Source organism: Hippopotamus amphibius, chromosome 8 (genome assembly GCF_030028045.1).
Source record: "Hippopotamus amphibius kiboko isolate mHipAmp2 chromosome 8, mHipAmp2.hap2, whole genome shotgun sequence".
NCBI lineage: Eukaryota > Metazoa > Chordata > Mammalia > Artiodactyla > Hippopotamidae > Hippopotamus > Hippopotamus amphibius.
Genome location: NC_080193.1, coordinates 657664 through 677848, shown reverse-complemented (window position 1 = coordinate 677848; position 20185 = coordinate 657664). Strand labels below are relative to the sequence as shown.

General features: G+C 55.8%; 1 protein-coding gene across 8 annotated transcripts in view; it reads right to left on the bottom strand.

Moving 5' to 3' along the window:
• Positions 1–539: 539 nt before the first annotated feature.
• Positions 540–20185, bottom strand: part of LOC130858633 (protein HIRA) — a 68006-nt gene continuing 48360 nt past the window's right edge. For 3 of the 8 annotated variants that reach the window (XM_057745445.1, XM_057745446.1, XM_057745444.1), the window contains 11 exons: positions 19859–20063; positions 19426–19530; positions 17897–18045; positions 16147–16308; positions 15973–16031; positions 15701–15806; positions 14453–14575; positions 13920–14086; positions 12449–12633; positions 12240–12328; positions 540–3975 (listed from right to left, as the gene is read on the bottom strand). In XM_057745445.1, coding sequence (XP_057601428.1) covers positions 3951–3975; positions 12240–12328; positions 12449–12633; positions 13920–14086; positions 14453–14575; positions 15701–15806; positions 15973–16031; positions 16147–16308; positions 17897–18045; positions 19426–19530; positions 19859–20063 — 1375 coding nt within the window. In that variant the 3' untranslated portion in view covers positions 540–3950. Of the gene's footprint in view, positions 3976–12239; positions 12329–12448; positions 12634–13919; positions 14087–14452; positions 14576–15700; positions 15807–15972; positions 16032–16146; positions 16309–17896; positions 18046–19425; positions 19531–19858; positions 20064–20185 lie in introns of those variants that run through there. The other 5 variants (XM_057745440.1, XM_057745441.1, XM_057745442.1 and 2 more) reach the window with 5 other exon arrangements.

Genomic DNA, 20185 nt, shown 5'->3' with positions numbered 1-20185 from the left:
CCAGGGCTCGAACCCGTGTCCTCTGCACTGGCAGGCAGATTCTTAACCACTGTGCCACCAGGGAAGCCCCAAGACATTCTAATAGGTGTGTGTTGTTATATCATTGTGGTTGTAATTTGCATTTTCCAAATGACTGATGACACTGAACATCTTTTTTGTGCTTATTTTAATTGCCATTCATGTATCTAGTGAAGTGTCCTAAGGTTAAAATAAGTTACAAAAGAACAGAAATTAGGGACTTCCCTGGTGGTCCAGTGGTTAAGACTCCACACTCCCAATGCAGGGGGCCCCGGTTTGATCCCTGGTCAGTGAACTAGAGCCTGCACGCCGCAACTAAGAGCCCATGCTCCGTAACTAAGGATCCTGCACGTGGCAACGAAGATTCTGTATGCTGCAACTAAGCACACATGCCGTAACTAAGACCCAGTGCAGCCAAATACTTGAATGAATATTTTAAAAAATTTTTATTAAAAAAAACAAAAATTAGGTTTCACAAAAATTAGAAGCTTAAATTAACACACTAATAAAATTTAAACATGAAGCACAACTGAGAAAATACTTGCCATGTATGTGGGAGAACAGGAATAATAGATTTAATATGGAAAGAGACAACGGGTTTTGCCTTTTCTCCTCACTGTAGCTGCTGCAGGTATATGCAACCTCCCACAGCACCAACCTAATGTGTAAAGGGCTCTGACTCTTCTCACATGTGATCTGGAGGCCGAAGCTGGGAGGTGCCTAAGGTGATCAGGCCAGAACCTGGAGAGGCAGTGAGCTCCAGCCCAGGAAGATACAGCCCCCTGCCCCAGCGCTCTGCTTGCAAACAAGGCCGGCAGGCAGAGGTCGTGGGAAGGTGTGGCGCGTCTGTGGACAGGGGTAGGGAGGTGAGCAGGCATGACAGCAGGGGTAGGGATGAGGGTGCAGTGGCACAGAGGTCGCCTGCAAGGGCACAAGGGACAGCGGGAAGGGGTGGGGCAAACTTTCAGCCATTTTTTATTCAAATATTTCTCCCCGTCACCTCCTTCTCTCTCCGTTTCGTTGAGGATGTCAATTACTTGTGCGTTAGGCTATTTGATATTGTCCCATGGCTAACTGATGCTCTTTTCTTTCCTCCTTTGGATGTTCTCTGTTTTGGAGCATTTTTATTGCTCTGCCTTCAAGTTCACTAATTTTTTCTTCTGCAATGTCCGGTCTGTCATTAATCCTATTCCATGCATTTTTCACCTCCGTGTTACAGCTTTTCACCTCTAGAAGTCTGATAGTGACTTCCTTGTTAGGGTCTTCTATGTCTCCACTTAACGTTCTGAATGTGAGGAATCGTGTTATAGTGACCGTTTTGACATCCTTCTCTGCCAACGCTAACATCTGTGTAACTTCTGGGCCGGTCCTGCCTGCTCAGTAAGACTGCTTAGTCCCCTCGTTCTGCCTCGTGTTCCTGATTCTTTGTATGCCCGGTGACGTGTGTGTGGAACTTCATCTTGTGGGATGCCGGGCGCTCTGTGTTCTTATAAATCCTCTTGAGCTTTGCAATGGAATTAATTGCTTGGAAACAGCTGGATCCCTTTGGGTCTTGGTCTGTTTTCTGTGGGACGGACCTGGGACAGTGCTCTGAGTAGTCTCCAAAATGGAGGCAAGACTTCCGGAGTGCTCTGCTACCCCAAGCCTGTGAGTTACATGTTTTTCTAGTCCAGCTGGTAGGAATGGGCACTATTCCCAGCCCCAGGTGACAACTGGACTAATTTTACCCTGACCCTTTCAGATGGCTTCTGCCAACCTGGGCCATTTCCTTGCTGCACACGCACCAGGCAGCATGCAGCCAAGCAGGCAAGGGCCCTCCCGCCAAGGAGCGTCCTCCTCTCCGGATTCTGTCCTCAAAGCTGCCCTGGCCTTCCTGGGCCCTCGGCTTCATGTCTTCAGCTTGAGTATCCTGCTGGGCTCTCCCTCGGCTTCCCCTTCCTTTGCTGCAGCCTGGAAACTCTCTCTAGGTAGTAAGCTGGGACAGTCACAGGGCTCATCTTGTTTGTTTTCCATCTCGCAGGGACCACTGTCCCTTGTTTTCTGATATCCAGTGTCTTGAGACCATTGTTTCATGTATTTTGACAGGTTCCTTTGGTTGTTTCAGGCAGAAGTGTCAATCTGGTCCCTGTCAATCCATCTTGGCTGGAAGCAGACGTTTCCAACCAGTCTTTCTGCTTCTTGTCTCCTCTCCTGTCCAGACAGTAATGTATACAGACACTGACTGTCAACGTTCTCCTCAAGGGAATGCGTGCCGAGTGCCATGACTGCCTCTGGGATCCCAGTTGGTCCTCACGACCACGCACGTTTTCTTAATCTCATCTCCCTTCGGCAGCTGAAAGGTGAGGCCCGTGTTTTTTCTGGTGTGGATCCCAGGCAGGTGTGTCAGTTCCAAGGCCACGTGCACCCTGTGGTTCCAGTTCTCAACGCTGACACAGCATCTCCAGCTCCTCACTTCTCAGAGAAAAGCTCACACCTGGAGCCTGGCTTTCGGGGTGTCCATGCCCAGGTGCCCTGTGTGTGCTGGCTCTGTCGGGCACGCACGTGTGCCTGGGTTTCATCCAGCTACGTGACTTCTGAGTGACACAGGCGGTGGATGGCTGCCTGGCAGGGAGGTGCCAACGCGGTCCAGGACCTGGGGGGAAGGTACTTAGCCCTCACCAGGCTTGAAGCCTCTGTGATGCCATCTCTTCTCCTGTGGGTCGGCATCAGAACCACTTTCTAAGAAAATCCCAGCTTCCAGGTAACTCCTCAGCAAACGTGAGTCTGCATCTATGGATTTCCTCACGTGATTTCCTCGGTGCCTGGCAAGATCAGACACCCAGAGCACAGCACAGACAGAACCAAGGACCTCTCCGCCGGGCTCGGGAGAAGACGTGTGCATGGTGGCCAGCCTGCTAGCCCAGTGCAGCTGGAGATGCTGCACGACCAGGAAAGTGACTCCACGCTGTGCAATGACTTCCTGCATGAAGGGGCCAGGGACCGGATGACACGTAAGACCCCTCCTGGCTCCAACACTTCGTCATTGCCCGTTCAGGAGAGGGGTCCACAGTGCGGGGGAGGGAGGGGGACGTCAGAAGGAAAAGGCGGGGGACGTCAGGACCATTTGGTATCCAATGCGTGTTCATTTATTTTACACTTACAAAAGAAATCGCCCACCCTCTGCCCCATCCCCCCAAAAAGTCTCTTTTTACAAACATTTAAAAATGAAAACCAAATGAAGATAGACAAGTTAATTTCAGTACAATTATCTTTCAATGTAGCTGTCATAATTAGAGTTTAAATTTCCTACAAGTGACCAATGTCCAAGTGACTTATAGGGAAATCCTGATTATTGGCCAAAAGGAAAATTCCATATTACAAGTTAGCAAATTCTAGTACAAAAATAGTCCGTGTGTTGGAATAGGCTTTCCTTTTACATAGGTCTCAGGTCAGTCTACTGACTGCATAATACGCTAATGTCTCAGCTTCTCTCTCTCACAAATGGCTCATTCGTCATAGCTGAAGCAGCACGGCGCCTACAGTGACAGGGCTAGTGTCCACCTGGGGACCATGCTGGAGGCGACAGGCCTGGGACTGCCTCACTGGCCCCAGGGCAGCAGGGCAGAGCCCCAGCCTGGAGGGAGGGACGAACTGCGGTCGGAGCTGCCCCCTCTGAGGGAGCAACAGGCCCAGGACACAGGGGAAGTCTACCCAGGGGGCTGGGCTGGTGCTGGTGCAGGACAGCCCACCTCCTGCCAGTGTCTTCTCGTCCTGTAGCCCAGCGAGGTAAGGATGGTCCTGCGCGCGGTCAGTGGCGAGAGTGTGGCCCTGCCCTTGCTGCGGCTGGGGCACCCGGACAGGCTACTTGTCCCTCAGGATGTCAAGCTGTTCCTGGCACTCGGTGAAGAGGCGCTGGAAGCGGAGGTTCTGCCCGATGACTGGCAGCAGCTCCTTCAGCAGGTCCCTCTTCCGCAGACCCTGCGGATACAGCGGTGACAGCTGAGTGAGAGTGACAGTGAGGAGACCCAGACAAAGACCCTTGTGCCCATCTGCCCCCTGGGCAACCCTAGAGAAACCATGGTTGGATGAGAACAATTTCTCTGTATGCTGGGAGGCCTGGAGTGGCAGGGTACAGGGAGGGACACAGTTCAAGGGTGGGTACCAGGTAGCTCTGCTCTTCTGTGTCCCCTAAATCTGCTGGCACGGGTCACCGCTGGCCCCAGACTGCACTGTTTAGTGGCCAGAGTCGCTTGGCCTTCCAGAGCAGGATGGAAGTAGGCTACCAGGGCAGAGGGCCAGGTGGACGGCCATCTAGGAGGGGCTGCTCCCTTGTGTGGATGCACTCCAGGGGCTTGAGGTCAAGGCCAGAGGTGAGGAGGTACCTGGGCGACATGACTGGCCTTGGTTTTAGTCCTGGAGTCTCTGCCCTCAGCACATGCCTATGTCTCCTCCACCTTGGGAGCACTGGCACCATGTTGGCCTGGGCCCTGCTACAACATGCACTGCCAGGTGGGGTCTCCACCACACAGACCCTTGCGGAGCACGGCTGCTGCAAAGGGAAAACTACCAACTGACAGCACTGACCACTGGCAGAGAAGGGCCAAGATGTTGAAGCAAGTGTGGTAACAAGATGGTGAATTAGAGAAAAGAACCAAGTGTAGATACCAAGTCTGAGCAGCACAGTGGTCGAAGGAGACGGGATTAGCAGGAGACGGGACACTGCTGAAGAGCAAGCTGGAACGAGGTCAGATGGAGGAGCAGCCCGCACTCTAGCGGGGAGGCTGGCAGAGGGGAGGCTGTACAGGTGCCTACAAAGGCAGACAGGGGCAGCAGATGGGCCCAAGAGCCACATGATGGGTCCCGCAGAAGAGGGAGAAGGAAAAGAGAAGGATGTATTTTAAAAAATGATATGGGTATACTTCACGTAATTAATGGAAAACAGATGGCCTTATGCTGAACTGCTCCACTGAGTGCTGATTAAGTAATACATGGGAAAACTGACAACCAGACACATTAGAATGAAATACACAGAATTTTCAGATATAAAGCACAGAAAAACTCTGAAAATTTCTATAGAACAAGACATATTACCTACAAAAAAAGGCATACCAAGATTCATGATAAAGTGGGTTTTTGTTTTTTTGTTTTTTTTTTGGCTGCACAGCCAAAAAAAAAAAAAAGTTAACTATGACCAAGTTGAGTTTATCCTGGAAATCGAGAATTTAATATTAGAAAACTTATAAACATTATGAAAAAAGAGCATGAGAACTGGAAAATAGGAAATAAAAAGATTTATTTGAGATGACTTCATTGTTTAATCCACACAGAAAATGCAAAACTAATGATGGACAAATTAATAAAAATAATAGAAATGTGTAAAAAGATGACTGGTAATTAATATGCCAAAGTCAAATGCACTTATATACAGCAGCAATGAATAATCAGAAAACATAAATAAAGCAATTTATCATTTAGAATAACCACAATTATAAAATATCTAATAATAATTCTAAAAAAAAGATGTGCATGGCCTACGTGCTGAAAATTATAATACTTTACTTCAAGGCATTAAAGAAACCCTAAATGAATGGAGAGTACTGATGGGAACAGTAGCATAGTATAGATATCAGGACAGAGGCTGCAAAAGGCAGTGGTGAGCACTGTGGCATGTAAGAGCTGCAGGGCAACTGCAGACCCTGGGAGCCTGGGGTCAAGGGATATGGGTAGACTACAACAGAACGTCTAAGGTTGTGGAAAGAAGCAGAAGTGAAACTTTTAGGGAAATTAAGACATTTAAAAGCGGTCTTGTATATGCATAAGTGGAATACAGCATATGCTGTAAATGAATTAAACTCCTCAATCAAAACATGGATAAAAGAGCAGGACCCAACTATATGCTGCTTATGCGGAACTCATTCAGATCTAAAGGACACACATAGGTTGAAAGGGAAAGAATCAAAAAGCTACCTCATGTAAATAACAAGCAAAATAGAGAAGAGATGGCCATACTAATAATACACAAAGTAGACTTTATCTTAAGAACTATTACAAGAAGAAAAAGGACACTGTATAATGGCAAAAGGGTCAATTCACCAAGAAGGTATAACAGTTATAAACATACAGGCATCAAACATCAGAGTTCCTAAATACATGGTGCAATCATCATCTGAATTGAAAGGAGAAATAAGACAGTCCTACAATTTGCAGGAGACTCCAATATCCCATTTTCAGTAATGGACAGAACAACCAGACAGAAGATCAACAAGAAACAGAGGACCTGAGAAGCAGTATAGGCCAGCTGGACCTAAAGGACACACACAGGTCACTCCAGCCAACAAAAGCAGAAGACACATTTTTCTCAAGTGCACATGGAACATTCACCAGGATAGACCATGCATCAGGCCACAAAACAAGCCTCCATGAGCTTAAAAAGACCAAATCAAACAAGTACTTTTTCCAATCACAATGGGTGAAACTAGAAATCAGCCGCAGAAGAAAAGCTGGAACACCCACAAATACGTGGGAATTAATGACTGTTAAATAATCAGTGATTCAAGGAAGAAATTACAAGGGAAATTTAAAAATATCTGGAGACAAATGAAAACAAAAAAACAACATACCAGGATGCAGCAAAAGCACTGGCTAGAGAAATTTATAGCTATGAGAATCTATAAATAAAGATTCACAAATCAAGTCAATAACACAACATTCCATTTAACGAAACTAGAAAAAGAAAAGCAAACTAAACTCAAAGCAAGCAGAAGCAACAAAATCTTTAATGTTAGAAAATAAGTAAAATGTAGAAAAATAGAGAAAATAAAACCAAAAATGATTTCCTTGAAAACATCATCAAAATTGACAAGCATTTAGCTACATGGACTAAGAAAAGAAGACTCAGATAATGAAAATCAGAAATGAAACAGAGACATTACAACTAATGCCACAAAAATAAAAAGCAGTATAAATAAGAGAATACTATGAACAACTGTACATCAACACACTGGATGACCTAGATAAAATGGACAACTTCCTCGAAATACACAGCCTACCAAGACTGAATCATGAAGAAACAGCAAATGTGAACAGACCTGTAAGTAGTAAGGAGACTGAATCAGTAATCAAAACCTCCCAACAAAGAGAAGCCCATGACTGACCAGATGGCTTCACAGGTGAATTTTACCAAACATTTAAAGAAGAATTAACAACATGCCTCCACATACTTTTTCAAAAGACTGAAGAGAAGAGAACATGTTCAGATTCATTCTGAGAGCAGCATTATCCTGATATGAAAGTCAGACAAAGACTATAGGGAAAAAAAAAACAGACCAATGTCCCTTGTGAACACTGATGAGTCCTGAACAAAATACTAGCGAAAAGTATTTAACAGCAAATGGAAAGGATTATATACTATGACTAAGTGTGGCTTACTCCTGGAATGCAAGGGTGGTCCAAGAAACTAACATCAATCAATGTAATACACCACACTAACAGAATGAAGAAAAGAAATCCCAGAAGATCATCTCAATTGATGCAGAAAAAGCATTTGACAAAATTCAACACCCTTCACTACTAAAACAACCAACAAACTGGTAACAGAAAGAAACTATCTCAATAAAATTAAGGCTATATATGAAAAGCCTACAGCTAGCATCATACTGAATGTTAGGACTGAAAGTTTTTGCTCTAAGGTCAGGAACAAGGCAAAGATGCCCCACTTTCACTTCTATTCAACGTAATACTAAGAAGTCCTAGCCAAAGCAATAAGGCAAGAAAAAGAAATAAGAGACACCCAAATTTGAAAGGAAAAAGTAAACATTTGTTTGCAGATGACATAATCTTATATGTAGAAAACTCTAAAAATTCCACAAAAAAGTTAGAACTAATAAGTGAATTCAGCAATTTTGCAGAACATGAAATCAACACACAAAAATCAGTTGCATTTTTATATACTAACAACCAACAATCTGAAAAAGAAATTAAGAAAACAATTCCATTTGCAATAACCTCCAAATGAACAAAATATGAGTCCTTAGAAATAGTATACTGAAAACTACAAAATGTTGCTGTGAGAAATTAAAGAAGATATAAATAAATGGAAAGCCATCCCATGCTCATGGATTAGAAGACAATATGGTTAAGATGTCAATGATACCAAAAGCAATCTATAGATTTAACGCACTCCCTATCAATACGCTAATGGCATTTTTCACAGAAACAGAAAAATTCATCCTACAATTCTTATGGAATCTCAAGGGACCCTGAATAGCCATATGAATCTTGAAAAAGATGATGAAAGGTGGCAGTCTCATACTTCCTGACTTCAAAACATTTCAAACTACTGTAACTTTTAATTTTTGAAGTATGTGAATATATTATCATTCAAAATAAATTTAAAATAAAAATCCCTGAAAAACGCTATTTAAAAAAAATGAAAGGGAATAAAATATAAACTGCTATAAGCAAAGCAAAACCTTCTGCCTGCCTGTGGCACCAGGGGCAAACTACCAGACAGAGGATGAGTCCTCTGGCTGGAAGGCTGGTGTGGCTGGCCACCTCCCAGCCTGGGCTCTTAGAAATGGAGGGCGCTGCCCACTGCCTCAGGCTCATCCCCACTTCCCCGGGCAGTGTCACGGGTCCTACAGTGAACACGCTGGTGGACAGGGGCTTCCTAAGAGCAGGGCCCGGCTGGGGTTTCAGAGGCCAGCAGCGCAGAGCTCAGGCACCTGCAGGACGGCTGCTTAGTGCCCGGCCCTCTGCTCACTGTCTTCCTCCTGCACACATTCAGCCAGGCCCTTTGAGGGAAAGAAACCTGGATTTTTGGGGTCCCCTGAGGTGCACTGGCAGCTCATACCACAAATTTCCCCAATATATAAGGAACTCCTACAAACCAATAAGAAAAACAAATGACACCAATGCTATTTCAACAGGAAATACAATTGGCTCTAAACACAGAGTCACTGCGGCTTGCGGGCAGCACCGTCCAACTGCAGCTCCATCTCCTGGCCACTCTGAGGGCCAGTTCCATTTGGACAGCCCATGCCCACCATGAGAGTTCACAAAGAAACTCCGCAGGAAGGCAGAGGCTTCTACCCACCCCACCCCCTCTACCCCCGACATCCACATGAAGAGACAGTAGAAAGACTAAAAAACAAAAAAGGCGTTAAGTTCAGAAGAGCGCTGAGGCCAGGAGGGGACGTGTCAGGCAGCGGGAGCTGGCTCTGCCCACACCTGCTCCAACACTTCCCCGCCACACCCTTCGCGGCCTGCATTCCCGCCTCCCTTGCCATGGGGGTGCCCGAGAGGTCTGCTGGCTGCTTGTGGGCTGGCTTTCTTCTGTTCTTCCTTCAGGTGGGCATGAAAGCCATCTTATGACATGAGGGAGAGGCCAAGAGAATCACAGAGACACAGACCTCCACTTAACTCCAAAGGACTTGTTTTGGAGGACAGAATGAACTACTTCAGCCACCACTAGACAGGGCACCACTTACCTGCCGCCGAAAGCATCTGTCATGGATCCTGGGGACCCAGCAGACCAAGGCAGTTTACAGAGGTAGGAAGCAGCCAGCACTGCACTGAAAGTGCCCCTGGGAAGGGAGCCACAGGCTCTCCTGGGCAAAACTTGGGGTCGGCAAGAACAGCAGGAGTGAGGGGGAGAGGAGGGTGCATGGCCATTAACTGGCGGCCTGTGCCCCCTGCCCCACCTTGGCCTGGAGTGCCCACCTTCAGGCTGAGACAGAGAACCTCTATGCAGAGCTCTGCCTAACGTCTTGGGCTCAGGCCCCCGAGTGGCAGCTGGGCCCAGAGTGAAGCTCCACAACCCAACTGTGGGAGGGCTTTGTGGGGCACATGCCCCCCACCCCCCCACAAGCAGAGAGCCTGTTAGGCTGCCCTGGAGGTGAGGTATGCTGGGAAAGAGCCTGACTACTGCAGGTAATTCAGAACACCCTTCCTGTTGAGGACAGGGGACAAAGCTGGACAAGCAGAAGGGGGCAGGACTGAGCCAGGGTGGGGGAAGGCAGGAATCTAGAGGGACACCTTGGCCTTGGGAACGTGTACGGATGAGGAAGAGGCTGAGTGGGCTTCGGTCAGAGTTGAGAACGCAGGGGCCCAAAGCAGGGGCCTAAGGCCCATGAAAAGTGGGGCTCCAGGGTAAACCACCGCCCCTTCTTTGTGTGGGTATCCCCTAGGGATGACCCTAAAATAAGGGTAAACTGGAAGGAAAGCAGCCCCTTGCACCGGCCAGTGCCCGGCTCTGAACAGGCCCCAGGCAGCTGGGAAAACCTCCACCCTGACCGGGTTGAGACCCTGAAGAGCTGGTGCCTAAAGAGCTTGCACCACAGCAAATAAAATGCTCTGTGCAAAAGGCAACATCACCTGAGGCTCTAGCCATTCCTACAAGTCATCTTTCAAACACCCTATCCAGCAGACCGCTGAAAATAACCAGGCACTTAAGGAGATAAGATAACGTGAACGCAAACCCGTAGAAACATTTACAGACAATAGAAATGGACCCACAAGGGCTCCTGATACTAGGCCTGTCAGACTTTAAAATAGAGTAACTAAGCTTACTGTGCTCAAGCAGATACAAAGACTAAAACAAAAATCTGGGGGAGAATTAGAACTACAAAAATGATGGAGCAGATTTTAAAAAGGGAGGATGTGACACCTCTCTGATGATGGGGAAGATGAAAGAGAAGATACAAAGAAGACAGCCAAGTAGAGTCCGCAGAAGGAATGAGAGACACAGACCGTGGGCTCGTGAGACGTGAGACACCGAGGCAGAGTCCCCAAAGGAACTCACAACGCAACGGAAATCAGATACGTGGCAGTTTTTAGCAACAGCGCACATGCTAAAAGTCTGTGGCACAATCCCTTCAAAGCCCTGAAGGGAAATGACTTTGAACTTAGGATTCTAGTAACTGACCAAATGAGCATCTACAGCAACAAAATAAAAATGGAACAAGGAGACAGGAGGCCAACCAAGTGCACAGCGCAGCCTCCAGAGCCCCCTCCCACCGGCCGCGCCACCGCCTCTGCTCAGCGGCTCCTCGCGCACCCGAGCCCTCACTCCTCAGGGCCCTCGTCCCTGCTGCTCCCTCTGCCTGGGTGTCCCTCCCCCAGATCTCCGCAGGGCTTCCTCCCTTGCCTCCTCTGACCTCTGCCCATCGCTCGGGACTTCCTCCACCGCTGGATGTGAAACAGTGCCCCGGCGGCACTCTGCACCCCCGCCCGCCCCGCCAGCACGTCACACGTACTTGCTCGTTTGCCTCCAGCCAGCCTCTGTCCCCATGAAGGGGGCCCCGAGCCCTGCTCGTCTCCAGTTGAGGGGCTAGACTTCGCCTGGCCAGAGCGGGGCTCCAGCGGCGGCTGCGCGACAGCCGAGGGGAGCAGTGGAGCGCCCCTGCACCCCCGGCCCCTGGCCACCTGCTCCCGTGCCAAGTCCCTCGAGCACCAGGGCCGCTCGTGCGAGCCAGTCTCACCCCTGCAGCTCTGTCATGTTCCTTACTCTTTCCTGCACCTGCCCCACCTGCTCCACCTGCCCGCCCAGGATTCTAGGTTCTGCCTCCGAAATACGTCTTGGATCTGCTTCCCCTCCCTTCCCCGTGGCTGCCACATGGGTCCAAGTCGTCTTCAGCTACTGCCGGGGCTGCTCTGCTACCTCAGCGCGCGCCCACTGCTCCGTGGGCTCCCACGGCCCCAGACGAGACCCCAGCTCTTCACGAGGTCCTGAGGTCCACCTGCCGCCCTCTCTGGAGCACGTCACAGCCTCTCCCCGCTGACTGCGTTCCGGCCACAGAGGCCTCCGGTGGCCAAGCCCTGGGCACTCCATTCCCCATTTTGTCCCCAGTCTCCACACAGCGGGCTCACTCCTGCCCTGGGGTTTCATCCTGCACGTCCTCTCTAGAGGCACCCGGCCGCTCCCTCCCAGGCACACCCGTCACCGCTCTGTTGACTGAGCCGCTTACGCACGCGTGTCTGCCTCCCCACCGGACTCTGAGCCTCCCCGCTAACACATCCGCAGCCCCTGGCAGGCGGCTTTCCCAGCACAGGCGCGGCTGAGCGGACACTCCCCGGGCCCCTGATGCCAAGGGCTCCTGCCAGGGCGGGCGGGCGGGCCTCTCCCCGCTCTCTGATGCCCAGCCCCACGGCAGTGCGCTGGAGGAGCGTAACGGGAGAATTTCAGGGCACTCTGGCTTTCTTTTCAAGAGAATTCTTGCAGTGAGGAGGAAGGCAGCACCTACCACGACTGTTGACTCCCACTGGCTTCCAGTGGAGGAGTGAACCGGCCCCAGTAAGTCCTTGCATATTTCTCGGAGTCGGTATTCAAACCCTAATTACAGAAAACAAACAAAAACAAGACAGAAACAGGAACACATTACAGAAAGAAATTAAAAACTCAAGAACATGCTAAGATGTTGTGTACGTCAAAGTGGAAAGAACAAGCGCTCACTCTGTTGCCTCCTGGGGGCTGAAGGCCTAGGGCTTGGAGGCCACAGCAACAGGCTCTGACGGACGCCCCACCCCGGGCAACTGTGTGCTGGGCCAGGGACGAGGCGATGTGGCAGCTCTGGGACGGATGCCCCAAGGGAGTGGGAAGCGTGGGGGCTGTGGAAGGAGGGGAGTGGGCCGAGGGGCCTGTTGGAGAGAAGAGACGAGCGCAGATACGCAGGGTCGGGAGGGGGCCTTCAGGAGAAGAGGGGGCGCGGGAAGGAGTTTGGGCAGAGGAGGCCGGGGGAGCAGGGGGGGCTACGGCCGAGCCGGGGCAGCGCCAGCCATGCTGGAGGCAGCATCGGGGCAGCTGAGGCCGGTGAAGAGAGTGGAACCTGATGACCCTGGCGGTGGAGGTGACCCCCTCCCCAAGGGGCAGCCCCAGTGAACGAACACTCAAGACGGAGCAAACCAGAGAGGAGCCGGAGGTGGGCTTTCTGGGGGGACGGGGGCAGGGTGAGGGGGTGGGGGTGTTGGTGAGGCCACACGTGACCCGAGTGCCTGGCAGAGGCAGACCGAGTGTTCAGTACGTCCGAGTGGGAGGAGTCCACACTGAACTCAGCCCCGGGGTCTGCGGGGGAGGGCCCGGCCACGTGACACGCGAGCTCTGGGAGCTACACCTGTGGGGTTGGGCATGTTTTTCTCTGTCTTTTCTATGCTTAATTTGTTTTCTCTAAATCATGAACAAAATGGGAAAAGTGGAGAGCAAAGCAAGAAAGGCAGGAGAGGCCGTGGGGGCACCTGCTCCGTGACCAGGCCCGGGCTGCATGGTGACACACGGAGGGCTGGGGAGGGCCGTCCCCAGGCCACAGCACTGGAGGCCAAGCTCAAGTGGAGAGAGCTGGTGAGGCCAGAGCCCACACCTGCCTTGCAGGGAGACGAGAGGCTGAAGGAGGTCACGTTCTCCCACACCCTGCTGTCTGCTGACCCACGGGGGTGGGCGGGGGGGTACTGGGACGGGGACCTGGGAGTCAGAGCCCTGGTGGGCAAAGCGGCGCTGAAGGGTTGCGGCAGGTGCTGCACAGCAGGCCGGCCCTTCCAGGCAGGAGACGCGCGGAGGCGGGAGACAAGTGCAGGCCCACCGAGCCTCCGTGGGGGCAGCAGGGGTGGGGGGAAAGCGGAGACCGCATCCGCGCCTTCGGAGCACGCTTTCCATGCGTTCTCTGCCCTCATGCCCTCCTGCCACCAATCCTCGTGGCCTCAGGGGCCGTCTGTCCAGCCTGCGGTGGGGCTGGATGCCTGCGGAGCTGCCCACCTCGCACAGGGGAGCTGGAGGCCAGGGCCCCTGGGGGCGACCACGGGAGGCCAGGAGGAAAGAGGACAGAGCCCCAGCCGCCGCGGCTGGGCCCCGACTTGCGGGCCCTCGGGAAGATCTGGTTGGGATGGGGACTGAGCGGGGCCCGGGAGGACAGAGGGGCCGCCAGAAAGCTCACCTTCGTTCACAAGGTACCTCGCGTAGAGGAGGAGCCAGTGGCGGTACTCGTGGCTGGAGCGCAGGGTGAGGGCCGCGGCGACCTGGCTCTCCAGGTAGGCCAGGGTGGTCTCCTGCTGCACCACGTGAGGCACGGAGAAGAGCCGGGCCGCCTGCCTCCCCGAGCTGCTGGGGCAGCAGAGCACACAGGTCACGAGGCTCCAGCGGGAAGCCAGCAGCGGGGCAGGGGTCAGCCTCCACGGCAGCCCAGCCGTCCCCAGGTCCCGCCGCTTTGCACCTCCCATCTAGCCCGAGGGACAGGCCAGCAGCCCAGGCCCTCACCCCAAGTACAGCCCAACATGGGGACCCCTGAGGCTCAGCCCCTCAGACGGCCGCCCGAGACCTGACGTGACAGAGCTGTGACCCTGTGCCGCGGCCCCCAGCCCACCCATGAACGCTGCTGGGCTCGGCGGACGGGCAGCCAGAGGGCGGCCCTGGGAGGGACAGGGACCGCGTCTGCACAGCCGCGCCCCGCCCCCGCCCCGGGGCACCTACGTGGCGGCGCGGCCCTGGACTATGGCGAGCGGCCCCGCGCACAGCATGGCATCCTGGGGCGGCAGGCTGCTCCTGAAGTCCGCGCACTGGGCCAGCGAGTCCTGCTTGTCAGAAACCAGGTTCCTGTGGAGGCAAAGCCAGGAGTGGAACTCAGGGAAACCGGGAGACCCAGCAGAGGCGGCGGCGAGGGGCACCGACGGGGCCGAGGTCCCCGTGTGCCCACGTGGGGCCACCGGACGCTGATACCCTGGCCCTGGGTCCCGGGTCCTGGGGGCAGGGAGCCCCGGAGCCCAGTCCCCCGAGCTCACATGGCATCCCAGGCGTCAGCGCTTCACCTTCTCTGGACCCTTCACACAGTTTAAAAATAGCCTGGTGCCTACAGAGTCCACGTTCTCTTATACTAATCACACACAAGACACAATATTCTACAACTTGGAAGAGCAGAGAGTGGGGATTTCGGGGGCTGTTTTTTTTTAAACTCAAGAAAGAGATCTCAGTCTGAGAATACACTTGTGTCCGGCAACGCTTAACAGAGACGCGCTGGAGGGCGGCACACTGGGCCTGAAGGAGCAACGTGCACAGGAGGAAACGCGTGAGCGGCTGGTACATGAGGTGCACCCTTCCGAGCCCCAGGTTAAGATCTCTGACGTACAAAGAGGTGTCACAGGGACCTCCACGGCGGTCCAGTGGTTAGGATTCCAGGCTTCTAGCGCAGAGGCCTGGGTTTGATCCCTGGTTGGGGAACTAAGATCCCGCAAGCCACGCAGTGGGGGGAGAAAAAAAAATTTTTTACAAATATAGAAACGGACCCTAAGGGGCAGAGCAAAGGTACAGACCTCACCTCACACGTGGTGAGCGACCGTGCAGCCCTACCAACCCACCAAGATCGTCGGAGGTGCCCTCTGGTGCCGACGAAGCTACAGAAACAGCAGGGCCGGTGGGGCTGTCGTGCAGCCGTGTCACCCGTGCTAACCGCGGCTGCGGGGCCAGGTTGGACCCACCCACTGACAGGCAGAAGGACGACGTATGTCCGCACGAGTGACCCCCCAGGACAGTGCAGGGGAACGACCGTGGCCCTGGGCACGGGCCTGAGGGTGAGCGGCTAGGCCGGCAGGGCCGGGGGCTACACCACGGCCTCCGCTCCGGCCCAAGTGCCAGGACAAGCAGGCCAGGCGGGGCCTTCGCTGACGGCGCTGGGCTCCGGCCCAGACAGGCCCTCCCGGGACAGGGCCGGGGCGGCGTGCTTACCAGGCAGACAGCGACGGGTTGAAGCAGTAGGCCTTTCCGTCCGACAGGTTCATCACGGGGATTCCGTGCTGTGTCAGCAAGATCTGTGACACTGTCATGTCGCTTCCTAGGGAGACACCGAGGAGGGGTTCCGGCATGCTCCCAGCCACGCGGACGGGCCCCCGAGCCTGCCCTCCGTTTCGGCGGAGCAGGGGCCCTTCGTGCCAGACGTGGACTTGGGCTGCCTGCCCCCATCCCCGCCCCAGGGACGGGGCGGCCCCCGCCCAGCTCACCTGCCAAGATGGAGTGTAGAGACTCCTCCTTCACCACCACCAGCTGCCTGTGCACATCCCTGGGGGAGACAGGGACCACTCACCCTCCGGCCGGGCCCCAGGGCCTGTGTGCCCAGGGGCTACCCTCTCTGCGGCGAGGGGGACCCACAGAGCCACTCCCACCCTGCCTCTCACCAGACGGACAGCGTGGCCGCGGCGGTGAGGGCCATGACGTAGGAGCCGGTGCAGTGCAGGGTGGAGATCGGGGATGGCAGCAGGATGGGAGGCAGGAGGCGGCGACCACAGGTGGAGAACACGGACAGCATCCGCTTTTCACAGGCAACACACACCACGTCACTGGGGGAGCAGGGGGCAGGCATCAGGGGGGCTGGGAGCTCTGGTGGCCCCGAGATGCAGGGACAGAGCCCGGCCGGGTGGCAGGGCTGATGGCCTACTGGAGTCCTCTCCGCCACAGATGGCTCAAGCGTTCCTGGGCTCACGCGGAACCGTCGCCGCCGAGCACGTGCCCGAGGACCAGCGGCCCTGGCGGTGAGCGGGAAGCAGGCCTCACGAGTGGGGAGCAGCCCCGACAGGCCTCTGCCCAGACCGGCCAGGGGGAGTGTGGGGACGATGGGTGTGCCTCCCACGGGCGGCGCCAGCGGTGCTCAGAAGGCCTTCAAGACGGTGTGGGAGAGATGCGTTTCTCCCTGAGCAAGGGAGCCTTCACCACGAGCGAGTGGGCGCTGTCTCGTGTCTCTCTCTGAGTGGCCACCAGGCCCCTTGCTGTGTCCGGCACGGGCAGGCTCTGCCTTCCCCGTGGGGGCCCCCGGGTTCCCTGCCACAGGCCTAGCGTAGGCCGCAGCCTCAGACCCCGGGCAGCAGGGGCAGGCGTGCAGCCCGCACAACCAGGGGCCAGCCCCAGCAGCCCACCGGAGCCCTCCCTGCGTCCCTCCTGTGCCGCCAGCTGGCGCCTGTGGTCTGCACGCGCCACCAGCACACGGCCAGGGCGGCTGAGGCGGAGCTCCATCAGCTCCTTTCCCAACAAGGCGCTGCCGGGGGTGCCGCTGGGAAGGGAGGCCGTGGTCCCCGCGTTCCGTCTGCTCATCCCTGCAGTCAGGGCCCGTCCGCAGCCAGCCCGCTGCCGGGGACGGGGACCCTCAGGGGCTGCGGCGTGGGGGTCCGTCTGCATGCCGGGCGGGGCCTGGCCGGCTGCTCTGTTGGACCCCCCCACCCCCCGGCAGCCTCTGGGTCACAGGGGGAGGCTGTGCTGACACGCCCTGGCCCCCAGCGGGGGTGTGCCACCTGCCTTGGGACCACGGATGAAGGCGGAGCCCCGGGGGGGCAGGAGGGAGGGACGGCACCGCGGTTCCTTCCAGGCCCAGCACCACAGGCCTGCTCAGGCCAGGGCTACAGGCATCCGCCAGTGTGTCTCACACGCAGCCTCGTGACGAAGCATCCAGGGCCCAATAAAAACTGCCACATCCAAGTGGACAGCTCTGTAAGACCCTTGCAGGAGGGCTGGTCACAGGGTCCCGACGGGGGCTGTGTGCCCCCAGGTCCTCTTTCCAGATGGGGGCACATGGGGCTACCCACAGGAAGACACTGGGCGACTGACCACCGAGTTCAGGTCCTCCCCACAAAGGGCAGGATCTGGAAAGGGCAGGCCTTGGGACTCGGAGGACAGTCAGAAATCCAAGCTGACTTCCTTGAATGAAAAGCTGGGTCCAGAGGAAGTCAGCCAAGGTCAGAGAGACACGGGCAGAGCTCAGGCTGGGAAACAAGACCTCAGGGATTCGGACAGGACTCCCGGGTGGCTCAGGCGGCCCTCCAGGACTCCGCTCCCCGCCGGAACACAGGGCGGCATGGCCCCTGCAGGGGCGCCCCAGGGACTGGGGTGGCGCGGGCGCAGCGCAGGGGGCTCGGGCGGGACAGGCGCGCCGCTTACCAGCTGCCGGCAGCCGTGAGGATCCGGCTGGTGAGCACCGTCTCCCACTCCTTCCCCTCCCGGCTGCACTTGAGGCGGCTCAGCTTCAGGCCCCCCACTGCCGTCACCTCGTTCTCCACCTCGATGTACATGCAGGGGTCGGAGCTCACCTGCGGGGAGGGGAGCGAACAGAGCGTTTTCAGCCGCTGTTGCCTCAGACGTGGCCGCGGACAGGAGAAGGACACACAGGGCTGGACGGAGTTGCTGGCCAACAGGAGGCTGGGGGTGGTGGCGGTCACAGGGCAGGGCAGGGGGGCAGAGGCCCAAACGTGCAGTCCCCGCGGCAGGGCGAGTGCCGGGAGCTGGTGGCCACCTCGCCCTCCGTGTAGTGGAGCAGAGGACCAGTGTCACCGCTAAAGACCCTGAAGCCTCTGGACCCCACCACCTCCTCTCAGAAGGGAGGACGCAGGGAAGGCAAGCCACCGGCCAAGAGCATGTGACATGGAAGGACCCCAGCCCGCTGGGGGCAGAGCTGGGGGACATGGGGCTCCTGCCTCCTAAGTGAAGGATCATCAAAGGCCGTTGGGTTTGGCAAGAACAGAGGCCGTGTCGGCACCTGCCGGAAAGGTCTGGGAAGCCTGAAGGCTCTCCAGCTCCCTGGCGGTGCACCTAGGTGTGCTCACTGGAGCCCGACATCACTACGGGAGGGTCCCCAGAAAAGCGTGGGGAGACACAGTTCAGCACCAGCTCCACTGGGGCTCGGCCTTGTGTTTTGTGTCCCGGATGGTGGCAGGCAGTTACCCCACGTGGGGCCCAGTGAGTGGTTTGCACAGGTGTGGCCCTGCCCTCAGACCCACCTGTCCCCGGCAGCCCTGAAGACCAGCCTGGGCTGGGGCAGTGGGGTCCTCAGAGGTTTCCCGAGGACGTGACCCTGTGCGGAGGTACGGAGGGCACGAGGTGACAGTGCACGCAAGGCCTGGCACGGGTGCCGGGCTGACGGCAGAGGCCCCCGGGCATAAAGGACCAGGTGCTCTAGCTCCGTGCCGTGAACCAGGCTGGAGCTACAAGCTTCCACCCGGGCCCTCGCACGGCCCTGATGATGACCCCGACCGGGGCGCTGGGCAGCGAACAGGCCAGCAGGCTGGTCAGGAGACAGACCGCTGCCACACGGTCCCACGGGCACTGAGCCCGAGGCCGAGAGTGGAGGTCGAGGAGGCTTCCAGGAGAAGGGAAACCTGGGAGGGGTGATGAAGGAGCTGGGCACCCAGGAGATGGAAGGCAGAGAGAGGCATGGGGGCCAGGGAAGCAAGGGTCCTGGGGCGGGGCTGGGGAAGCGAGGGTCCCAGAGGAGAGGCTGGCCGTCTTGTTAAGATTGGGTGGCTGCTCTGACCAGTCACATCTTCCCCCAGAAGGTGACGGAGAGCCACCTGAAAGCAGCCCCAAGTCTGTGACAATTCAGGGTTTACACCCCCCAGGGGATGGGAGCGAGCTGGCGGGTGGAAAGAACGTGCAGGCTCAGGAGGGAGGGAGGGAGGAGGAGGCCTGCTCACCTGGAGGGTGAAGGCTCTCTGGGGGCCTGGCATAGGCAGTTTCAGCGCAGGTGCGGGGACAGACAAACACACGGCGTCCTTCTCTGCAGTCAGGGTGGCTGGGGACTGCAAGAGAGAGCCGTCCCTGAGTCCTGCCGGGCACTGGGGGGCAGTGCCGGGTAAAGGTGAGTCACCAGAGGGGAGGCTGGGCTTTCTACCCGGGCATCTCTGCCCGCTGTGAGGGCAGGTGAACGCTACAGAGACGCCCCGCGCCCCCTGCAGAGATGAGGCAGCTGACCCCAGGGAGCGCCTCAAGAACCCTGAATGGCTCGGCGGCCATTCTGGGGGCACGTGCGTCCTGCCGGCCGTCCCCGCACTGACGAGGCACACGCAGGCCGCCGGCGCGCTGAGCTGGGGAGGTGGGTCCGGGGCGGCAGGGGCCCGCCGGCCTCACCTGCACAGACAGGGACACGGGCAGGAGGCGCGAGTCCTTCCGAGGCCGCCCCTTCTTCTTCTTCTCCACCATCTCCCCCTCCAGCTCCAGCTTCCGCTTGGACAGCGAGGAGGGCTTGGCCGCGGGGAGCTTCTCGTCGCTGTCGCTGCTGCTGTCCAGGGCGTCCCGGGGCCGCAGCTCCTTCACGAGGCTCTGTTCCCTCAACCTGCGCACAGACACCCGGGGCGCGTCCACAGGGCTACTAGTTTTGCTTTGTTCCTGACATACAACAGACTGCATGTGTTTAAAGTGTACACTCTGATTTTTTTCCTTATTAGTGATGTGCAC